Source organism: Lingula anatina, chromosome 10, assembly GCF_051362555.1.
Source record: "Lingula anatina isolate TDL-2025a chromosome 10, LinAna3.0, whole genome shotgun sequence".
NCBI classification, from domain to species: domain Eukaryota; kingdom Metazoa; phylum Brachiopoda; class Lingulata; order Lingulida; family Lingulidae; genus Lingula; species Lingula anatina.
In genome coordinates this window covers 8151085-8172299 of record NC_141776.1, presented here as the reverse complement: position 1 = coordinate 8172299, position 21215 = coordinate 8151085, and the positions used below count along the sequence as shown (strand labels likewise).

The following is a 21215-nucleotide window of genomic DNA, read 5'->3' as shown; positions in this document are numbered from 1 at the left end:
CTTCTGTAGAGAAGTGAATCAGAAAATGAATAAATGAAAGAATAAATTGATGAATTTATAAGTACTGAATTTCTTGGTATAAGATACTGATTCACCATCAGACCCAACTATAGCTAAGTAAAGTGTCTGATTTGAGAGAAAAAAAATCTTTGACAATAAATTATTGATCAAATTAACATGATTCACACCAATTGAACGCTCACAAATCCGATGCTTCTCCATCATGAGTAACATGAGATCGTAAAGAATTAGCAGGAAGAAAGAAATATGATAAGTGTTTGTCTTCCACTTTCACTTTCGTTTTTGATTTTTCTTTGATTTTTTTTCATCTATATATCAACACATTGCTCTCCCTTTTGTTCCTGTTTATCTACTACTATTATTATTATTATATCCAAGTAGAGTAATGTAGCCATCAACATCTGCCCCACCCGAGGAGTCACGACACGGAGATCGGTGACGATATTTCCGCTTTTTTGTTGTGTTGTGAATCATGTTAAAGATATCATGTAGAAAATTGGACAGTTTTCAGTAATACGAGCTTGAGTCAACAAAACCAATGAGAAGACAAGTACTGCTACCTGAGTCCTCGACGACCCCTCCCAACCCCACCCAAACCCTTAATCCCCTCCCTTTTTCTTTGCCACAAGATTTAATTAATTCCTCAGCAAGTAATTCTGTTTATTCTGAAGATGGCGGTGTCTACGTATACGGCAAGAATTATTACTTTCTGGTACCTTTCCGACACTTTCTGCGTTTTGTTTTAATATAAATCCTCTAGATACATTGAAATCACACCGCAGAATTATTTCAGTGTATTCTCGTACTCTTTAAACGGTCGCTTTTATACGCACTCATAGTATTCATCAATTTAGAAGGGAAGTGAAACAAGAGTATACCGAATTGAATATCATGTTACCACCAGCTTAATATAACACCTTTGAATTCCTCACAGATGGACTTAAATGAGAATAAATGATAAAATGAATGCAATTACTATTTGACAGACGAGGAGAAATCCCTTGTTCTGATTTTCCTCTTTTTTTCATTTCATACAATATGACTCTTTAAGGCACAGAAAGGGAGAAAATCGTCCAAAAGCTGTTGTAAGAGTACGCCTCTCTCCTCCAATGAGATTTCTTGAAATAGAATATTTATAATGTGAAAAGTTGATAGCGTTGATCACGGCCATTTGAAGAATAATATTTCGATTCTTTACCTGCATCGTTATTCCAATAAGTTTCCGGGTTTTTAGATATCAATAACAGCCAAAATGAACAAAAAAACGATAACATCCTAAAAAGATGAACGGTTTACAAACTAATGATTTTACATAAACAATGATTGACCATTTGTAGCATTATTTCGGTGGCCTCTCTGATTCGTTATCTACATGTATACCATGTGGGACATAATTGTTTGTGAAACCTGTCCGGAGGGGTACGTCTCTTAACGCTTTTGGCTACATAGTTTGGTCTATTCCGAAATATTCCGTAATAACTCGTAATAACTCAATCAATACGAAATATTGCACCTGTTTAAGCAAAAAATGGCCAATGTTTCAGACCAATAGGTACTTTATTCTAAAAATCATTACTTTGAATAGATCCTGAACTAAACAAGACTATTTTTTGACTTAAAAGTAAGGCTCCATTCAGAATAGGGGACTAACTAGTGCGAGGATCAAATATGGCCGACCCACTTGAATACTTCCCGACGGGATATCTATTCAGTGTTTTTTAGCGGATTACCATATTTGGCCCTCGGACTAGTTAGTCCTCTGTTCTCAATTGGGCCTTAAAGACCAATATTTCAGGTTTAAGTCCGGTTGTGCAACCTGCCCCGGGACCTGCAGGGTATTAAGAGACGCCCCGCTATATCCAGGGTACCGCTGACATGGTTACCTCACCCGTTCTTAACTATGATAGGTAGTTAACCCCCTAGTAACAGCTCCACGTCCCCAGATTAATATTTCCCCAGTAATAACAGTGATTTGGCCCATTGGTCATTTCTTAGTCCGACACCCACGCCCATCTGTTGAACACGTTGGTGCCCAGGGGTCAGTGCGCCAGGTGGTCAGTGGTCAGCGGTTTGGCCGGATTCCCTCACTGACCACCGCGTTGTGAGGTTCAAAGTTGTAATTTTCTCGCATTAGGCAAGGGAATCTTCCAGGGGACAATTTCAGCCGAGAAATGTGCAATCTGTCGGAAAATCGGCTTCTCTGTTTTACGTCAAACTCCCTTAAGTCTGTCTAATTGACCACTACAGCGGTCATATTATGGTCACTTAAGTGGCCGAAATTACTTGCTGGCCATATGGCTGGTTGGAGGTTTTGCTACCTGGAAGGTGCAGTAATTAAGGGACTGAGATGACTCGTTTGATAACGCCGCCCCTTTTACCGCCTTAATTCGTTTCCATAATAACGTTCTATATTATCGCTTTCCCAGTCGTGAAATTGGCAGCGGGGGAAATAAGCGGTGATTACCTATAGGGGTGTGTGCAAATGAAATGTTTTAAAATTGGATGAGTAATTCGTGAATAGCGATTACGATGGTTTGGAAAATGGCAATCAAAATGTTTCAGCATCGGTTGGATTCTTTGTGAATAGTGAATACATTTGTTCAGGAAACGCAGTCAAGATGATTTTAGAATAAGATTTGCTAATAGAACAGAATTGGTATGAAAGGAAACTTTAAAGATCCTTGAAATATTATCATAATAAGCAGCCAACTTACTATCTGTTTTGCTGATTTGAACTTATTTGTAATTGTTTAAGCGTATTAATCTCGAGTTACAGTCTCTTGTATCAACGTAAGAAGAGTGTTTTGGTTTATCTTAAATGTCGCTTACAGACGCGACATGTACATGTATAATAACCAATGCAGACAATTGATCAACATTACTACTCCCCTCCTCCCTCTCCCTACAAAAAAATGAGCTCAATAATAATTATTAATAAATTAAAGGGAAAAGGGGGAAAAGAAATAAATCTCATAGCAGTGACATGTGGACAGATATATTATTTATTTATTTATTTATTTATTTATTTATTTGTTCCTATCTTCAACCTAGACTATGATTTAAAATCTGCTAAGATACACAAGGTCGAATGATGTGACATAAACCTACCGAGGCTTATATTGGAGGAATATAGTTGATTGCGAGTAATGTTGCCGTTCATCGTCAAATAAGAAAACAGTAGATTTCATAAAATAATATGGACTTCGGAGAAGGCAATAATATGAGAAAGTTCTGCACTTTTAGTTCAATTTTTGGCGTATTTTATTTTCCAATTTTGTTAAAACGTTATTTGTACTGGTTGAACTCGACAACAACAACTACGAAATATCTCATATCACATATTCATATGGACACATCTTAGTAGCTCAGAAATACAGATTTAAGTCTACATCTACTTGAGTTATTACGACTGCTTTGGAAGTGTGAACAGAGTCCCCTGATTGATTTTTCAAGAAACGTTATTGAATAATTAGCACTTTTTTGTTGGGCTTCGTACCGACAGGTCAAAGTTTAAGAATTATTTGGCTATCAAGAACAATACAAAAATATCTTCATGTTAGTCTCTCTCTCTCTCTCTCTCTCTTTCTCTCTCTCTCTTTCTCTCTCATACCCATTAAAAAGTCAACCACTGTTCATCGCATTAAATTCAAATTGACCCTGTTGTTATAGCAACCGTATGAGCGATTGGAGTATTGTGGCAAGGAGGAGGAAAATACTGATAAGCATGCGGAAGAGTACATGACCTACTCTTTGCCTCAAAACTGAGACGATTAATTCGTCATTCTACATTTAATTAAAAACAAGCTGTGCTGTTAACGCGTGCAACTCGATTAAAATGACATAGAAACGCTGTTACGGCGATAAAGACCAATGGCAACAAAAATAGTTACAAATGGAAACAGAAATTTACATCTGAGAGAGAGAGAGAAAGAGAGAGAGAGAGAGAGAGGGGGGGGGGGGGGGTGTATAGATTCTGACTGTGTTTAGAATTACCTTTACATTATAAAACACATTCGCCAGAGGAAAACACAATGATAAAATATTGTTAACTACAGATGAAGTTATATACGAGTATGATGAAGATACTTGCATTTGTTCTAACAGAAATCTAACAAGGTTAAACATGTTTAATAGTTATGCTATAGTTTCTTATTTTGAAATAATTTCCACAAGCCCAAATGGAGGCTTTAGGAAGAGTCCCGAAATCTAAAGCTCTGATTTTACTGGTAATACGTGTTAGAAAACCTCTGTCTTTTTTGTGTATTGGTCGAATTGTGAAAGTGAGGCTAGCTAATTTTATACTAAAGATAAACAGTGAACTAACACCATGATAAGTATATTCACTGCTACTCATTTGTTCTGAAAGAGGTGATACTTAATTTGATCGTGCTTCACCATAAAATAAAAAATTTGGTCAAAATAAATTCTAGCAAAATATCATTAAAAAGGGTTTGCTGATGTAATGTTATTTTCAAATATGAAAAACAATATGATTTTCCTTGCTGCTGCAAACATGGTGTATTTGTTTACATTTTTGATTTTCACACATTTTATTCTTTTTAGTTCCTTTTAAGAAAGAAACAAACAAATCGTTTTTTTCCACACAATTCACCAAAAGATCGCCAAAACATATAAAATATTCGAAATATTTTAAAAGGTGAAGAATACTCAACATACAGAGGTGGGAAACGGAGGACAACAATAGCGAAAAATGAAGTTAAGAGAGGTCAGATCTCTCCATCAGCAACACCGTGGTCATCACACCACGAGTCGTAACCAGCAGAAATATTTTACACACCTTGGGGCGAAAATGTTGTAATTCCCCCTCCCCCCGCTGTTTTCAAAGGTGGCCCAGGCCCGCGTTAATGGCAGGGCTTTGTAAACTACCGTTACCGCCCGCTGTCTGTAAGCGGAGCTAATTGGGGTTCTCCTATACAATGCCCCATTAGCCAAGCAGCCCTGGAGTGCTTGGAAATTTTGCACAACTCGTCTCGATCGAAATCAAGTTTGAGCTGTATAAGCGTACATAATGATCTTGGTTTGTTTGTGAAGTCTTAGGTATAATTTCTTCGATCTCCAATTCTGTGGCGATCGTTAATTTTTCAACCTCACCACGGCCTTTTGAGATCTGGCTTCGTCACGAGCAATTGACGGCCTTTGTGATGTCCCAAAGAGCAAGTGCTCGTGCGATATGCTGCCAAAAGAAGTCATTGTAAATATTGTGAAAATCTATATTCACTCTCAATAAAGAGGTTGAAAAGAAATTTCTACCATTATCTCGCTCTAGAAAATATATTGTTAACAAGATGAAAAGCCCTTTTCTTCCTCTGTTATATTACGCCATTGGCTTTGCAGAGCATCTTTTAGCATGGTGAATAAAGGTTATTGAAAACTCGCATATTTTGACCAAAGACGTTTTCTTTCCCCAGCAGATGGTCACGCTACTAGGGATGGGAGAGAATCCGTCTACTAGCAATACGCCATAAAGGAGAAAGGAAGAAGTACACGGCCTCGGTGCTGTCTTGTCGGGAACATCTTCGGGAGGCATTCTCCACTGCCCCAAGTCTGCGGCACTTCGGCCTAAGACGACTATGAATCGAAACATGGCCACCATTCGACTTCAAAATTCTCCGCCCTAATAATTCTCATTCCTCCTTGGATTATACAACATGATATCCCCAAACGAAGTGGATATTCGTATTCAATTGACAGGATTTATTTACACCAATTCTGGAATATAAACTTCGAGGGACATGTCCACGAAAAGACGCCGCTCCAGACTGACCAACGTCCAGAGAAAGGTATGTTTCTAAATCATTTGGCATTATCTAATAAGATATTTGACATTGGGGTATAAAAACGGAGCAATTGTTTGTTACTACGTTCTAATAACCCTACTAACAAGTGTGACCTTTATAAAACGATTTCGAAGATTTCAAAAATAACCAAATTTCCCAAACATGTCTAAAAATGTCGCAAACATTTAAACTGTTCGTGTCATCTGCCAAATTTGGTGCAAAGAACATCACACTGTGCAGACTACCAGTAGCTCGCGAGATGTCATGTCGTCTGCTCGAGCTCTCATCTTGTGTGTCACCAGCGCGCGCAATCGATAGAGCGCGCAAACACTGTGGGCGAACTGCTGACTAACATCAAGTCAACAAACGCTATCGCTCCAACTTCCAGCAAGCCACCGCCAGCTCGATTCGCTTCTCACCGTTGACAGGCATTCTGTTTACACGTCAGAACAGCAGTGAGACCTTCTCTCAAATATCCAGAAGCTATCACACCATTTGCCAAGAGTCAATAGTCTTCACGCTTATATGAAGCTTTGGCATCGCTGACGGCTTGCTTGCTAGGCTCGGCAGTTTGTTCAAGGCAATTTCAGTTTTTCTATGCAACCCATTGAATTAAACATGTAATTAGTTTGCGTAATTGCAGAAAAGGAAGGCAAAGTTTAAAGATTGACTATTAAAGACCATTGTGGTGAGTTAGTTTAGTTCAATTGAGATGAAGGAAAACTCCTAACAGTTTTTAGATGATATTTTGGCGGAAGAATACCGCCTTAAACAAATGTTTAGCAACCATCTTTTCTTTAAATATTTTTTTTACTGGCGATCATGGGCTATATCTTATTTCATCCATCGTTGGTTAAACCAACCGTTTTCTTGACTATATTTTAGTGAAAAATTAAAGTATAAAACGTTATGCTTAATTGCAAAGACAGTTTACGCAAGAGATAAACAAATAAGACATTTTGTTTGGTAATTTGCTATGAATTATTGACATGGGATATGCAATACTGTCCTTTATTTTTCTGTACTTAGTTACACTGGCACTGACGGTCAGTCGGCGTTTATTATGTAGCTTTAATACTATGTCCACAGGGCAAAATGTAATGACCGTGGAGTGACCACTGGTATAGAATGTCCTTTATTGAGATAACCAACCACTTCCAGTGTCCAGTGTACAGAGTGACATCATTCTTTGGTGATGTCATTTCATTTTTTCTATATTTTTATTAACTTTGTTCGTGTGATTTAACTGCAAGGGTGGGACCGTTTCACGGATTGCGAGGGGGGAATAAATGGTGTCGGTATGAGTCTATTATTGGAATCTGATATATTATTTCTTGGGGCAAAAGGACGTTTTAACGAACCTATTCACAACTGGTAATGAAGATTAGGATAATTTGCCCAGTTTAGAAAAATATAACGAGTTTGCAGCTACCGTGGGAGCGGCCATTACTGTGTCCACCCGCGCAGTCAGTGTCCGAAGAGTCCGGCACGCACCTGCTGACCTAAGGTGCCTGTCAACCCGATGAAATTGACCCTCGGCTTAGGGTGACGTAACATTAAAAGCTTTAGGGAGAGTAGATTTCGTCTTAATGCAAATTTGATGCCTCTTCAGTCAATACCTGACCGGCAGTAAAACCCGCTTCATCCCCCGAATGTTGACCCAATCGCCCGCAATTCTGTTTCTTCCCTGGGAGTCGGTTTCCGAAACTGAGTGCGTGCAAATTTTGACTTTATTTACTTTGGGCTAATCGAAAATTTCCAACGTTATGCGCACCTGCCGCCAAGACTGAGTTAGGTAGTGGGTTAGCTAAGTAGCAAGCTGGCAAATGCGACAAGTTGTTAGTTAGTTAGTTAGTTCATGTTTTAGCTAGTGATTTAGTTAAAATAAGTAGTAAGTTGATCAATTAATTAGCGATCGAGTTGGTTCATTATTTAAGTTCGGTTAGACTGATTGAAGTAAGTTGTCAAAGATAGCCAGTCTATTTCAGTGGTGAAGAGTGATACATCCCTGCTTTTCTGTTTTAGTAAACGTCCGTATGTGTGCGTGTGTTTGCATGTGTGTGCGCGTGCTTGTGTGTTGGGAAGGAGGGGAGACTCCTTTCCCTCGTATCTATTCCTTTCAAAATGCATTCTGCTGCACATATGTGACCGAACTTAAGCCTCTAGTCAATTCTCTCAGTGACTTATTTGCCAGACGCTATATATGTTGACTGGCTGAAAAGCATCGATATGGAGCATGTTATAACTAGTAAACGATTATGTTTAAGGTATATATAATTGACTTTTTAGAAATAATTTATCTTGGTGTCCGTAATTGTGAATGACCCTCTTTTTAAAAATAAAATACAAGAATATATTTCAGTCGTGAAAATAAACGATAAAATATTTTACTGGACACATTGCTTTCAGCAATCCAAATAATAATAATAATAATTAAAAACTAAATAGAAAATTATGGCAGCATAGTAATAATTAAAAAAAAACAAGCAGTTTGATACTGACCAATTTTCTGAGCAAGAAAAAGTACAAAGCACCGAAGAGTTTCTTTTCAAAATGTCATCCCTGTGCACTTTAAATTGGTGATATTTAACATCTCAGTACCGTAAGTTATTTTTAAATCCACCAAGCACAAATCGCGGTCGCCGTCCTTATCGTATTTCTGAGTTGAAGTCGTCTTGTCAAACCCGTGACAGCTACTTTTGAAATTAAATTCAGACCAACTGACAGAATCTAGGGTTGGGGATTTTTTCTGTCGCATTAAATGATAATTTGAAGTCGTCTTAGGTCACGGGGTGAGCGCAAGGCATCTCCACGTTTTAAATTCGGGGTTTTAATGCGATGTTCTATATTACACCGCTTTTTTTTTTTTGGATAGACAAGGAGAATACTTGAACGGTCTGGTGAGATCCCTTGTAAGACATTTAGGGCTCAGATAGTGAATTAAAGATAACGATTCAGGCCCATTTTTTACAGTGTGTGCGTGTTTGTGCGTGTGTGCGCGTGCTGATTTTGGATATTTTTTTTACCATCTATATCATAAAGCAGCTTTACCACTTTGTAAATGAGATTTAAATTATGCCAGGTGCGTTCTAAAATGAATCACTTATTTTCGTCGCAGAAACGTATTACTTATAAGACAAGCTATGGGAGTTGATGATATCGAGAACTGGTGATATTCATATTTTGACATCGTGAATGACAAATGAGAAATCCTCTGCAAACTTTGAAATAAATAATGCTGACACGAAGACATCTATACCCTCTCTCTCTTTTGATAAACACACACACATAATTATTATATATTCTCTATAAGACACGAGACCTGTAACTGAAAAGCAACAGCAAAAATTTGTTTTTTTAATCTTTGTCACTCATTCATTCATTCTCTCTCTCTCCCCATCTCTCTCTCTCTCTCTCTCTCTCTCTCTCTCTCTCAGGCATTGCATGGATGAAAACACCGGTTCGTAATTCCATCCGCCGATGGGGAGCTTCAGGTGGCTGCGTAGGAATTAAATTGGAGAAAAAATATCTGGGTTGAAATTGACAATGCCACGTGACGATGATGTCGATTTCAGGGTAGAGTTTCAGTCGCAGACCTGGTCACGGACCGCTGCGTCACGTTGTCACTGGGACGTACCTGGGACGTGACTTGCCTTCAGAAAACTTAAGGGAACTTAAGCCTACCTGGAGGGCGGCTAATAGGGGATGTCTGGAAAGTTTCCGAAAATTTCCCCTTCGTGTAATCATCAGTTATGCACAGAAATGAAAGTCTAGTATTTGGGGGTGGGGGTGGGGAAAGGGAGGGGGTTGGCTGCTGTTATGTAATGTGTTTATCAATTCATAAACTGCGCGAGGGAAGGGCCTGGCTTTTTTCCTTCTTCTTGAATTATTTCATGTGACTAAGACTGCTGTAATATTAAAAATGATGGGGGAACACAGCATTCAGAATGGGAAGGTCTGTTCTTACTGGGGTTTTACCTATAGAATGATTCTGGAAAACAAAGGAAGACGGAAGATCATGGTCCAAAATAAAAATGATAATTTATTAACAAGAAATGTCTTCTGATCAGACGTTCAATTACTGCTGAAGCCAATACTTAAAACATTTGGCCCAGGGGACTACACATGATACACGTTATGGATGACTTGGATGTTTTTCTCGAGCGAGAAAAGACTAATTAGCAGTCCCAATACATTATGACACTTATTTCAATTGATTAAGAATTATTCAGTACAAATACTACCTTGTCTTAATCGAAACAATAGCAATTAGCAATAAGAAATTCTCCATGCTTTGTAAAAGCAACCCAATAATATGTAACAAAGGGCACCTGAAAATAATGCTACTGGAAGAAGTTCAGTGAAAACCGGAAAAAATGAAATAATTTAATAAGGCGCGGAGTGATAACTACCTTCGATACCTAGGATGACGTCACGAGCTGACATTCCGTTGTCCAGCATTCTATTTGTTGCTCTTGACAACCAAGTAATGTATGAACGCTGTAGGACAACATACACTTTTCTTAGGGGAAGTTGAAATAGTTCAACTTGATTTGTACTGTCTTCGAGGCAAGCTGAGATTTCTCTCACAGTTCGGCAACAACAATGGATTCAGGCCATTCACGCTGCTGTGGGTTGATATGTGCCTAGTGTATTATAGTATTACAATATCAAACGGGCGAAAAAATTAGTAGCAACAATTGATTACAAATATTCCTTCGTAAATTTGGCTGATACAAAAAAGAAAAATAAATAAACATTTTTTACTGTATAGAATAACTTTGTGAACCCTGTCGGAAGTGGGATTATCGCATTTTGCCAACTAATAAGGCAGAGTCCGTTTAAATGTCATTTGTGTCAAAAAACAATTAACGGGTCTTAAGACTGACGTAGAATTAAGCGAACATCGTTAATTTCAGGGTAAAACAATTTCTCGCCCAACAATTAAACTGATTTCGCATCTTAAATACACCTGCATTTTCAAACAGAACTTGACACTTTCTGTCCAAACAAATAATGTGTTCTTTTCATAGATTTTAATTAATACATTTTGTTCATATAAGAATGGTCAATTATTAATAACGATGATTTAAATGATAACTTTACCAGCATTAAGTACACATTTTGATATGCATTATAGATAGTTCAATGTTATAGTTCAAGATAATTATAGCTAGAGTACATACTGCAATACGGAGTAGACTTGTGCTACATCAAACAGACCCTTGGAGTAGAAATTAGATAACTCTCTCCCTCTCTCTCCCTCTCTCGTTATAATTTTCTATATGAGTTAGTAGAATATGTCACTATATTAGAGACACTGAGTTGGATGAATTATGTTAGTTTTTAAAGAGATGATTTCGCACATCAATATCAAGGTTAAAATATTGAATTTTTCTGTTGAATTATTTCACTTTTCCTCCCACAAATGTTCCTGCGTGTGACCTACAATCTATTCGGGGTTTTCCGCTTATTTGTATTCTGCTTCAGATCTTCATACACCACAATATCAATACATCTTCAGTGCAGCAATTTTCAAAAACATAAAAAGAAAGCAATCCAACAAATCATTTTTGTCCTTGGCCATGCCAGAGCCAGAAATGCAATCAAAACAATTTAATTTATATTTACATTTCCATCTCTGTACTAGCGACATCGATTTATTGTAATCAAGCTATTGTGCTATCCAGGTGTCTTCTTAGCCATGTTTTCAAAACTCCATGCTTCAGATATCGATTCCTATAGAAAACCTCACATCAGCATGCATTGTGCAGTGAAAGAGACCCGTGTTTGTTCAAACACGCCAAGCAGTCTGCCTCGACCTTCGTGTTCTGAGTCCTTTGGTGACTAAAACATCGGGTATCACTCCTTCTCAATGGGCATCCCAGCTCTACGCATGCATGCCTATTCTACGCATCTTTTGTCACCTATATTCTTTGTTGTTGTTGTTTTTTTCTGTATAATTCCGTCGTTGATGAAATGATCTATTATAACAATTGCATTCGAATTTTACAAATTATGTCGATACCTTCTTAATAATATTTGTGGTAGAATTTCCCCTCGTTATTCGAATAATGTCATTTTTTTAGGTCTTAATGTAATTCTTAGGTCTCAATGTAATTGCAAAACGAAATAAATAAATAAATAAATAAATAAATAAATAAATAAATAAATAAATAAATAAATAAATAAATATCATCATCCTCACTCGTAAAAAGAATCGCCACTCGTATAGGTGCAGGGCAGAGGAAAAAGCGGGGATTCCCGAAGTCTTCTCGCTTTGTCTAGCGTCTAAGGGGGACAAAACCACGGTGCTGGTTCTCCTTTAGGGTTTCCATTGATCCGGGGCCACCGTGGTTTGGGGCCATTCACTTCTTGTCCTTGCTTTACCTCAGGCGTGCTCGCACCAAATACATCGATATTATGTTCCATTGAAAGAACTTTAGTACAGCTGTAAAAATGTTTGTATTTGTGGGAGGGGAGGGGGGAGAACCTCCTGTTTATTGATTTTACGGATAACTTTATTTAAAATTCAGTGTAGATTTTAATTTTAGAAATGCTACTCAGTTGTGCTTACTCAAATCAGAATTCAATTTTAGATAATTTGATACCTATCAAAGTTAAGAATAATTCTTAAATTAGTTCCTAATTTAATGTCCATTTAATCCGTCTGATATTTGAATATCTATCTTTTTTTTTGCCAATGGTAAATTTCTGTTTTCTTACCAGACAATCAACATTACGTTACATAACTTTTGACCTGCTCTGCCTATTATTATAGACGAATTTTTGGAAAATGAATTTTCCTGAAGGCTATCAATTCATTTAAAATTGACTAAAAGCAAATAAAATTAAATTGAACATAAATCGATCTGTTGTAAAGAACATATTTTACTCTTTGTCAGAGAAACAGTGACAGTCGATAACGTATTTATCAGTGAACGGAATCGGATAAATAAGTCACTGTAGATTATCCTTAACCCCTTCGAAATTTATATCCACGTGCAGGAGGGAGATTTGTTTGTTTTTTACAAGGACCTGTTGCTGTATATCAATTTTATGTTCAGGGTTCGTCTTATATTTATATCCAGACGGGCGCTGTGTGTATATTTGATAGCAGGCTGAATATTCTGAGTTTGATACGTTGAATAGACATACAGCAATTACACTGATTGCTTTGCTTCGGTAATTATCACCAATATGTATGTTTATAATTTTTAATAAATGTGCCGTGTTCTTTGCAGGAAGTTCAATTTCGATCTTATCCTTGCTAAACTAGAGTTTGGACAAGTATCCTGTTAAGTCCATATGAAACCTTGACTTTTTCAAATATAACCTTTAAATAAGAGCGAAATTGGTGCTATATGTAAACACTGTGCCATATTAAATAAAGGACATCCGTTTGTGTGGGTGTATTTTTTATAATAAACAAGTGCCACTTTCCACATCAAGATGTCAGATATTATAACCGGACGTCCTTTTCTGCACTCGCTGACTTCTGACGAGAGCCCATCTTCATACCGCAGCATACACGTTAGGATTTGTCGCGCTCAGCCCCTTCGAGCTTGATTCCGCTTATGTTTGCCGTCTCCCGGGCGACGTTTGCCTAACACAAACTCGCTATTGACGCTCAACTCTGACAGGCATGCAGTTGGACAGCCAGCAAGCCGTCGAAGCCGAAAGTATGTTAACTAAACGGGAGCCGTGTGACAGGCCGCGCTGTGGCATTTGATTCTGTATCTAAACTGAGTGTAGCAAGTTTGCTGTCATTTTATGATTAAATGTGCATAGTTTGGTATCAGACTGCTTTGCAAACATGCAAATGACTCTTGTGTACACCTTCTGTTCTAATAATGCGCCAACGCGGTATTATATGATTAGAATTATCACCATACGATAAGGTATATTTTCTAGAATGCACATATGCTTGTTTGCAAATGAAACATAAGGCGTTAAGAAGGTAAATCAGTTATGCTTGCTGACTTTTTTTAAAGATTATGGTTATTTCTAAAATGCATACATTCCCTGCAGCTAACATGCCATCTTGTACATTAACTAATTATACCAGTACATGTATTACACAAGTGACAGTTTTTATCGGGTTTCTAAGCTTAAAATATCTCTCCTTGTTTGCACAGTTAAACTATTGAACCTTTATAAAATAATTTAAAATCGGGTTGGAAATCTATGGCAATGCACTTAGGTTAAAAAAGTAGTAGGAACATGTGACTCGCCTTCGGTGCATATCCATTAACGTTAAGTCGCTGAAATAACCATACTCACCTAGCTGCACCCCCCCCCCCCTTTCACATTGACATATTCACTCACTGCAAGCCCCGCCCCCAGCGTCTCACCTGTACATAGTGACGTCATCAGGGAACTGAAATTGACAACCACCTCTGGTGAAATTAGCATCCATCAAGGCTGTCAGAATGCCGCGCGCTGATTGGCCGAGCCGGTGATTATTTGTTCCTTTCGTGCCAATCACTGAGGCAGGGAGCGTAAGACAGGTAAAGAAAGAGCTGGGACCGGGAAAGCGGACTGTACACTGAGGTTTGAGACCCAACTTTGAAAAGAGACCCTTTCGGAGAGATCCGGCCATTATTAACCGGCCTGTCGTATTGAAAGCTAGACAACGAGGCCTATTGAGCTTCACTGTGTGTACTAAGAGAGACAGAAAGAGAGAGGGAAGGAGAGAGGCACAGCTTAGCTAAGTAGGACTGGCTACACGTATATTGATACTGTGGTGGACGACTACAACAGCACAGTAGCAGGTAGATCAACCCCATAGTTCTGTGATATTTATATTATACTCATCATCCTCAACTCTGCCATCACGTTGGTGAACTTTTTTTTGGTCAAACTTCTTTGACTCACCATCCAAGTGAATGTATCATACCATGGAAACGGAGTTAAAACCGGGAATACAGGACCCGGCCGTCACCGTCCCCCAGGTGACAGCCCAGCAACTAGGACCCATGCAACAGACTCCCACCACGATGAGTTCCTCGGCCCCAGCCAGCCAGCCTCAGGGCGGCCAGAACGGTGGATCCAATGCTCAAGCCAACGCCGCCGCCGCTGCAAAAGCCGCTGCTGACAGAGTTAAGCGTCCCATGAACGCGTTTATGGTCTGGTCGCGGGGGCAGAGGAGAAAAATGGCACAGGAAAACCCCAAAATGCACAACAGCGAAATCTCTAAACGCCTTGGCGCGGAGTGGAAGCTCCTGTCGGAGGCGGAAAAGCGACCGTTCATCGACGAAGCGAAGAGACTGCGCGCCATTCACATGAAAGAACACCCCGATTACAAATACCGTCCACGACGAAAGACAAAAACTCTGATGAAGAAAGATAAGTTTGGTCTCCCCGGGATGCCCGGAGGGCTCCCAGGGCAGCAGATGCCAGGCCGGGAGATGTACATGAACGGCTACATGCCTAACGGGTACCCAATGATGGCACACGACCCTAGCTCTTACCAGCACCCTCACATGGCGGGCCAGATGCAGATGCCGATGGGGCAGTATGGTATGTATGGCGCCCCACCGGGCCAGATGCCCCCACAGATGACCAGCGGGTCGTACATGAACGGGTCCCAAAGCTACACCATGTCCATGGCCCCTTACATGCAGCCTCCGGTCCAACAGATGCCCCAAGGGGTGAAAGCAGAAGGGGGCGCGCAGCCAGGAGGCCCCGCGGGGAGGGGACAGAGATGTCCAGGTGATATCAGAGACATGATTAGTATGTATTTACCTGGGGACTCTAATGACCCCAATATAAACGCTCAGAGAGCTGCGGCCATGCAGATGCAGGGGTACCCTGCTGTGGCCCACTCCTCTCAATCTTCATCAGAACAGGGAGTAACAGGGGGACAGGTACAGAACACAGTCCCGTTAACGCATATGTGACAATTACAGCAACAATCTCAATAACAATCCATTTTACAATATCATCATTGTTATTGTTGATTGCGACGACTCCATCTGTTCTCTGATGTGGTTGTTCTTGTGTGAGAAGAAAGAGGAGACAAAATTCGGCGGTGGCCCAGTCGTCTCGTTTCAATCACATTTCCAGTACAATCTTTATTACCAGTCCCAAGACTTTTCATTTAATTTTCTTTTTTTGAAGTGAAATGCACAATCAGCGAACTGAATTCCCAAAGATCACGCACTCACCGAGTTTTGTGAAGTAATTTTATAAAGTTGAGCAGACCAGAGAAAGAGAGACACGCCGTGCTAAGGCTCAGCTTGAAGCACCTCCGACCAAACAAACTTCCAATTAAAAAACTTACTCTGTACAAAAGAATTGACGTTTTTGTGTGACCCTTAAATGCCGTGCACTGTGAAACTCTAAGGAATTATACAGGCGTCCAAACCGACCTTGAATTGCGATTCGTGATAGGAAAAGAAAGACTGCTACAAAAAGTCGTTGATGGTTACACCTCATTTCAAAATGGCGCGAGGAGACTGCGGAAAAGCCGAACACGGGAGTTTTATCCCTGCAGTTATTTTTCCTTGAGACCGATCAAGTCTGCAAAAAAAAAAAAAAAAAAAGACTGTAAACTGACTCTTCGTGACTCAAACAAGACTTTCAACTCTCATCGGCCAGACCTCGGACTGTGTCTTCCTGTAGTGAGTACTGCACAACTGAAAGTTGACATTTTCTAAGTTAGTTCAGCTTCCTCATGCTGCATGTACGTAGTTAATATACAAAACGCATGGTCGTGAAATCCCACCTTCCCCAAACCCTTCTCTCCGCCATTTTGGTTTGGACTTGATTACAAAATTACCGCCAGTATTTAAAAGTTGACCTTAGTGGCTTTCACATCTTACTGTGACACTTACAGGCGGCAAACAATTCATTGTTTGTAAATAATCTTTGCCTGACAAGTTGGTTCGCAAATAGAATTGCCACCTATTTTTCCTATAGAGAATTTATATTGCTCTCATTGTTAACCGAGGTCAGGGTTTCACAGTGAATTGAGTTTTTCTATACAGAACTATCGAACATCTATACGGGGTTTGAAACGGGAAACAAATGCTTTATTTATTACTATGAAAACGTTTCTATTGATATTAGTACAAGTATGAGCGAGAGTGAGGAAGGGTATAAGTCTGTCTGCTGTGCGGGATATATAGAAATAGATGAACATTTATTTCTTCAACAAGTAGGGTTGAGTTCTACGCATTTATGGATTTTTATTAATTTAATTCTTTTTTAATTTCAATGCGGTGTCGAAGACTCCTCCCAAGAAATTATTAATTATAAGATTAATTCTCTGTCAACGCATACTTTTTGTTACTTAACCAGAGCTGCGTGTTAGAGCGTTGTTCCTGATTAAATACGACAAATAAGTTGAGTCTGTAGGGATTTAATTAAGATGTAGTTATTTTGTCGCATTCCAGTTAATGGTGAAGCAAGTAGTCGCATAAGTAAGATATGCATTCAGCGACTTCCCAAAACATTCCAATATTATACTCATTATTATAAATATATATATAAAGAATTATCATTCCTCTCCGACCTGTATTGTCTCTCACTAGTTTTTTTAATTATTATCTAGAATGTGCCTGTGTTCCCAGAACGCCGTTACTTGTGTCAATTAATTAATGACACGTCCCAGTTAACTGTTGATTATAATTTTAACGGGTGCCAAATAAAGCGTCTGCCGTTTAGGGTCGCTGTAAGGGCCGTTAAAATCATCGCCACATATTTGTCAATCGTTTTGAAAATGACATGTGTTGTATAATTATTATTATTAATACTATATATTTTGTTTGTTTGTGTCGTGTAGGGTTTATAAATTTAGTAGGCTAGAAAGGTTTACGTATATGCATAATGGAGAAAGATGACCTATATTTTTTCTTATTTTTTCACTCGTAAGGTTCGGGTACAATTTTACCATCAGTTTAACTGACAGTGGATTTTTGACCAAAGTAGTTACAATAAATTCAACGCCATTCGAATATTGCAATGGAATGTTCCGTTATTATCTGTGGTGTTAAGCTATGTCTCTTCTCGGTTTTTATCTATTTAATTTGTCTCCTAATTAAGTTAGGTAACTTTTAATTAAGGTGACACGGGAGGGAAAGTGACAGGTGGCACAGCTGGTGACAGAAGTGACTAGGTGGCAGGGACTTGTGAAAAACACTGAAATTGTCCTCTACGAGATTTAATCTCTCCAACCGGTAGAGTTGAGCGGAAAGTATACCTAAGTGGTCTCTGAGATAATTTTGGCAGATGTGACGTTCAAATGAACTCGTCCAATATTCCCAAGCAGAACTAAGCTCTCTCTCTCGGCGTTTTATATTTCTGTTTGATGCGTCTTTCTCACCTGCTAAGAAAAATGACCGCATTGACGAGGACCGCAGGTGTAGCAATGGCGGGTACCGTGCACACTCTCTACCTTCAGGTCCCCCGTGAGCCTCGTGAAGACTAGCAGTAAATTTATTTTGAATTCTCTGAAAAATAATTCATTTTTGCCAGTGCGAATATACAACCAGCAGCTCAGTTCACTTACTAATAAACGTGGAAATTGACTGAGCATCGTCTCACTTAAAAACAAAATTAATAATTTATCATCTGGACCAAAACTTCTGTTGGCATGAGGTGTTTTTAAGCCGGCTGTTTTAATTATCTTAGTCACTGGTCACCCAAGCGTAGATATCAACCTAGCTGTGCCACCATGTCGCTCTAACTCTCGAGATGTTCATACATGAACTGCGCTGAAAGTTAGCATCATTCTCTCGCCTCTGCGCCTGAGGCAGTTTTTTTCCTTTACGTCCCCATTTTACAGAATATAATTTGAAAACTATTTTACATATATACGTATTTTTCTCATCATCTAAATCACAGAAGTCTTTTTTTAAGCATGACACAAAAATGTGTGGTGATGATTTTTTTGGGGAGGGGGGTGGACACATGTAATCTTGGGCCCACACTTACAAATATATGGATATATATATATAGCTGTATGATATATATATATATATATTATTTTGAAAACGAAATACTGTGTTTTTTTAGATCTGTTATCAGGCCGAGGAAAGGAAATCTCCATTCCGTTAATTCAAATAAAAATGGGACGCTATCCTTATTTTGACTAAGTAGGATCTCAAAGTTTAAATATGTGGTGGTTCAGTTTTCGTCCCGTTCGCCTTAGACGTTTTTTATATAATATAAAAACTTTTCTCTCGGCTGTGTTAGTTAAGGAATCGGTTAATTGACAGTTTCCCAGGTATTCCAGCAGTTTTTGTTATTATAATTATTTTTGTAACCATCAATCTTCAGCATATTTTACTTTTTATCTGTGTCTGCCTTGTGAGCATTCCCAAACTGTTTGTCACGGATGTAATTAGCAGAGGATGCTGTATATTTTTCACTTCATGTTATTTTTCATGTATTATAAAAACATGTATAAAATGAGACCCACTGTACATATTTCTATACATTTTTGCACCATGCGTTGACTGTAAATGTACGAGTTAAAAGCATTTATTAAAGAGAGAAATGGCAACTTAGTTAAAAGACAGACTTTGAAGAATGATTTTTTCACGACGTAGCGTCTTCATTTTTTGACAAAGCGAAGACGAAAGAATAAAGTTTTGAATTTTCGTAAAATGCTCTGTGTAGAAGTTGTTTTGTTTTCCTACCTCGAATTCTGATATGTGTGGAAAATTATTTAAATTTATTCGCAAAAATGTGATATATAGCTTATTTGTGCACACCGCTGTTTCTGAATGTTCACCATGTGTTAATTAGATTTTGATTTAATTTCCTTTCTGGTAGATTTACATCATTTCAGTAGACCAAATTTCTACTAATCTGCTTATCTGAACAAAATAATTAAACAAAACAGCACATAATTTTAAAGGAATTTGACGACATCTAGCTAATTTAAGATCGGAAAATAATATTAACGGTGGAAATAAAAAATATAAACGACTGTTTTCGTATGTAATTATAATTGTCACATGAGAAATGTCAAGAAATATTTGAAAAAAATCCACATGAAATTTTCATTAACAGCAGTATATGATGATAAAAATCAGGATGCAGCACTTTTCCACACAAGGAGCGGTCTTAAAGCAAAATCGCCTGGACGAACATAAAAACTGTATATTTAAGTACAATTTGTGGTATCATCTAAGTACAAATTTACCACAGATAAGGGGCCTTGGTGTTACAAATATGATAACGTTAACGACCTGATAGTGGCGTAACTGTTACAACACAGTCACCAGAAATAACTTCTATTTTATATAAAATCTGAATTTACCAAAATAGAACATATCTCTTTCTGGCTATTAACTAAACTCTGCATTCGTCCTCGAAAGTATTTTGTGGTCATGTAGCAGTTTTTAAAAATTTGTTAATTTTTATCCTAGCATGGTTCAAGTCAAGTCGGTTTTGTTGTGAAAATGTAGTTGTGTTGTTTAAAGCGTTCCCGGTGGAGCCGTGTCGTTCAGTTTTTTTCCCGTGGTACAGCGCCCTGCGCCGCCATATTGAGCACCGAGGAGTGATTTATCTTCTCGACGTCCTGGGAGGCGAAGCGTGAAGTCAGTCTTGCCCTGCTTCACTCAAAGTAGTTACAGGTAAAAACCTGCCAGGTAGATTGAAATTAGCGAGGCGTCTCTCCGCAGACGTTGATTGTGTTCACCTTTTAAATATGTTGTATTTAAAGTAGAGAGAGAAGCGGAGAGAGAGAGAGAGAGAGAGAGAGAGAGAGAGAGAGGTACATTTCTATTACTTCAATTGAACACAAAGAAAGAAAGAAATACACTCTAGAGTTCTACCTTCTTACAAATATTATCATTCAAAAACACCATGACCTAGAATTAAAACAGCTGTTCCTTCTTGCTTCTAAAATGACACTAGCCCAAGTGAAAAATGCGATTTATGAAATCCCCCCTCGCCCTGAAACCTGATCTCACTGTCAACCCTCACCCGTTGATATAGATCACATCTAGTCCGTCTCAAATATCGGTGAGCAATCGTTATTATCATACCTGTAGGGGACGGTGACTTTGTTTTAAGACTCCAGTGATTTAATGACAAACGCGAATAAGTGGCTTCCGTGTGTTCTGAGTCAGAAATACTGCATTTTTAACGCAAATATAAGTATCCAATTCCATATGAAATAAATGTGATAAGTTTTTGAAGTAGGTGAGATTTGGGCGAAGGCATGAGATCCTGGACTAGTTCTTGTGGTGAAAACGAGGAAATGCTGAGGTGTTACTTTTTCAGACGACTGTTAGAACTTAAATGAGTACTTGTTGGCGGGACAATCGCAGGGTGATAATATAGACGACTACAGCCACGGAATTATCAACTCAACTTCCCTTTTCCTTCAACAAAAACTTCATAATGAAACAAAACAGTCCGTAACATATTCTAGGTTAT

The 21215-nt window shown here is 38.6% G+C and overlaps 1 protein-coding gene and 1 long non-coding RNA gene across 9 annotated transcripts in view; both read left to right on the top strand.

Moving 5' to 3' along the window:
- LOC106166717 (uncharacterized) overlaps nt 1–21215 on the top strand; it is a 77986-nt gene that overhangs the window by 28536 nt on the left and 28235 nt on the right. For all 8 annotated transcript variants that reach the window (XR_015331503.1, XR_015331508.1, XR_015331504.1 and 5 more), the window contains exon 3: nt 5451–5822. This is a non-coding gene — a long non-coding RNA (uncharacterized LOC106166717). The remainder of the gene's footprint in view (nt 1–5450; nt 5823–21215) is intronic.
- On the top strand, nt 14299–19433 carry LOC106166716 (transcription factor Sox-3). The gene has a single exon (XM_013545359.3). It carries the CDS (start codon nt 14708–14710, stop codon nt 15719–15721), a length of 1014 nt encoding a protein of 337 aa, XP_013400813.1. The 5' UTR covers nt 14299–14707; the 3' UTR covers nt 15722–19433.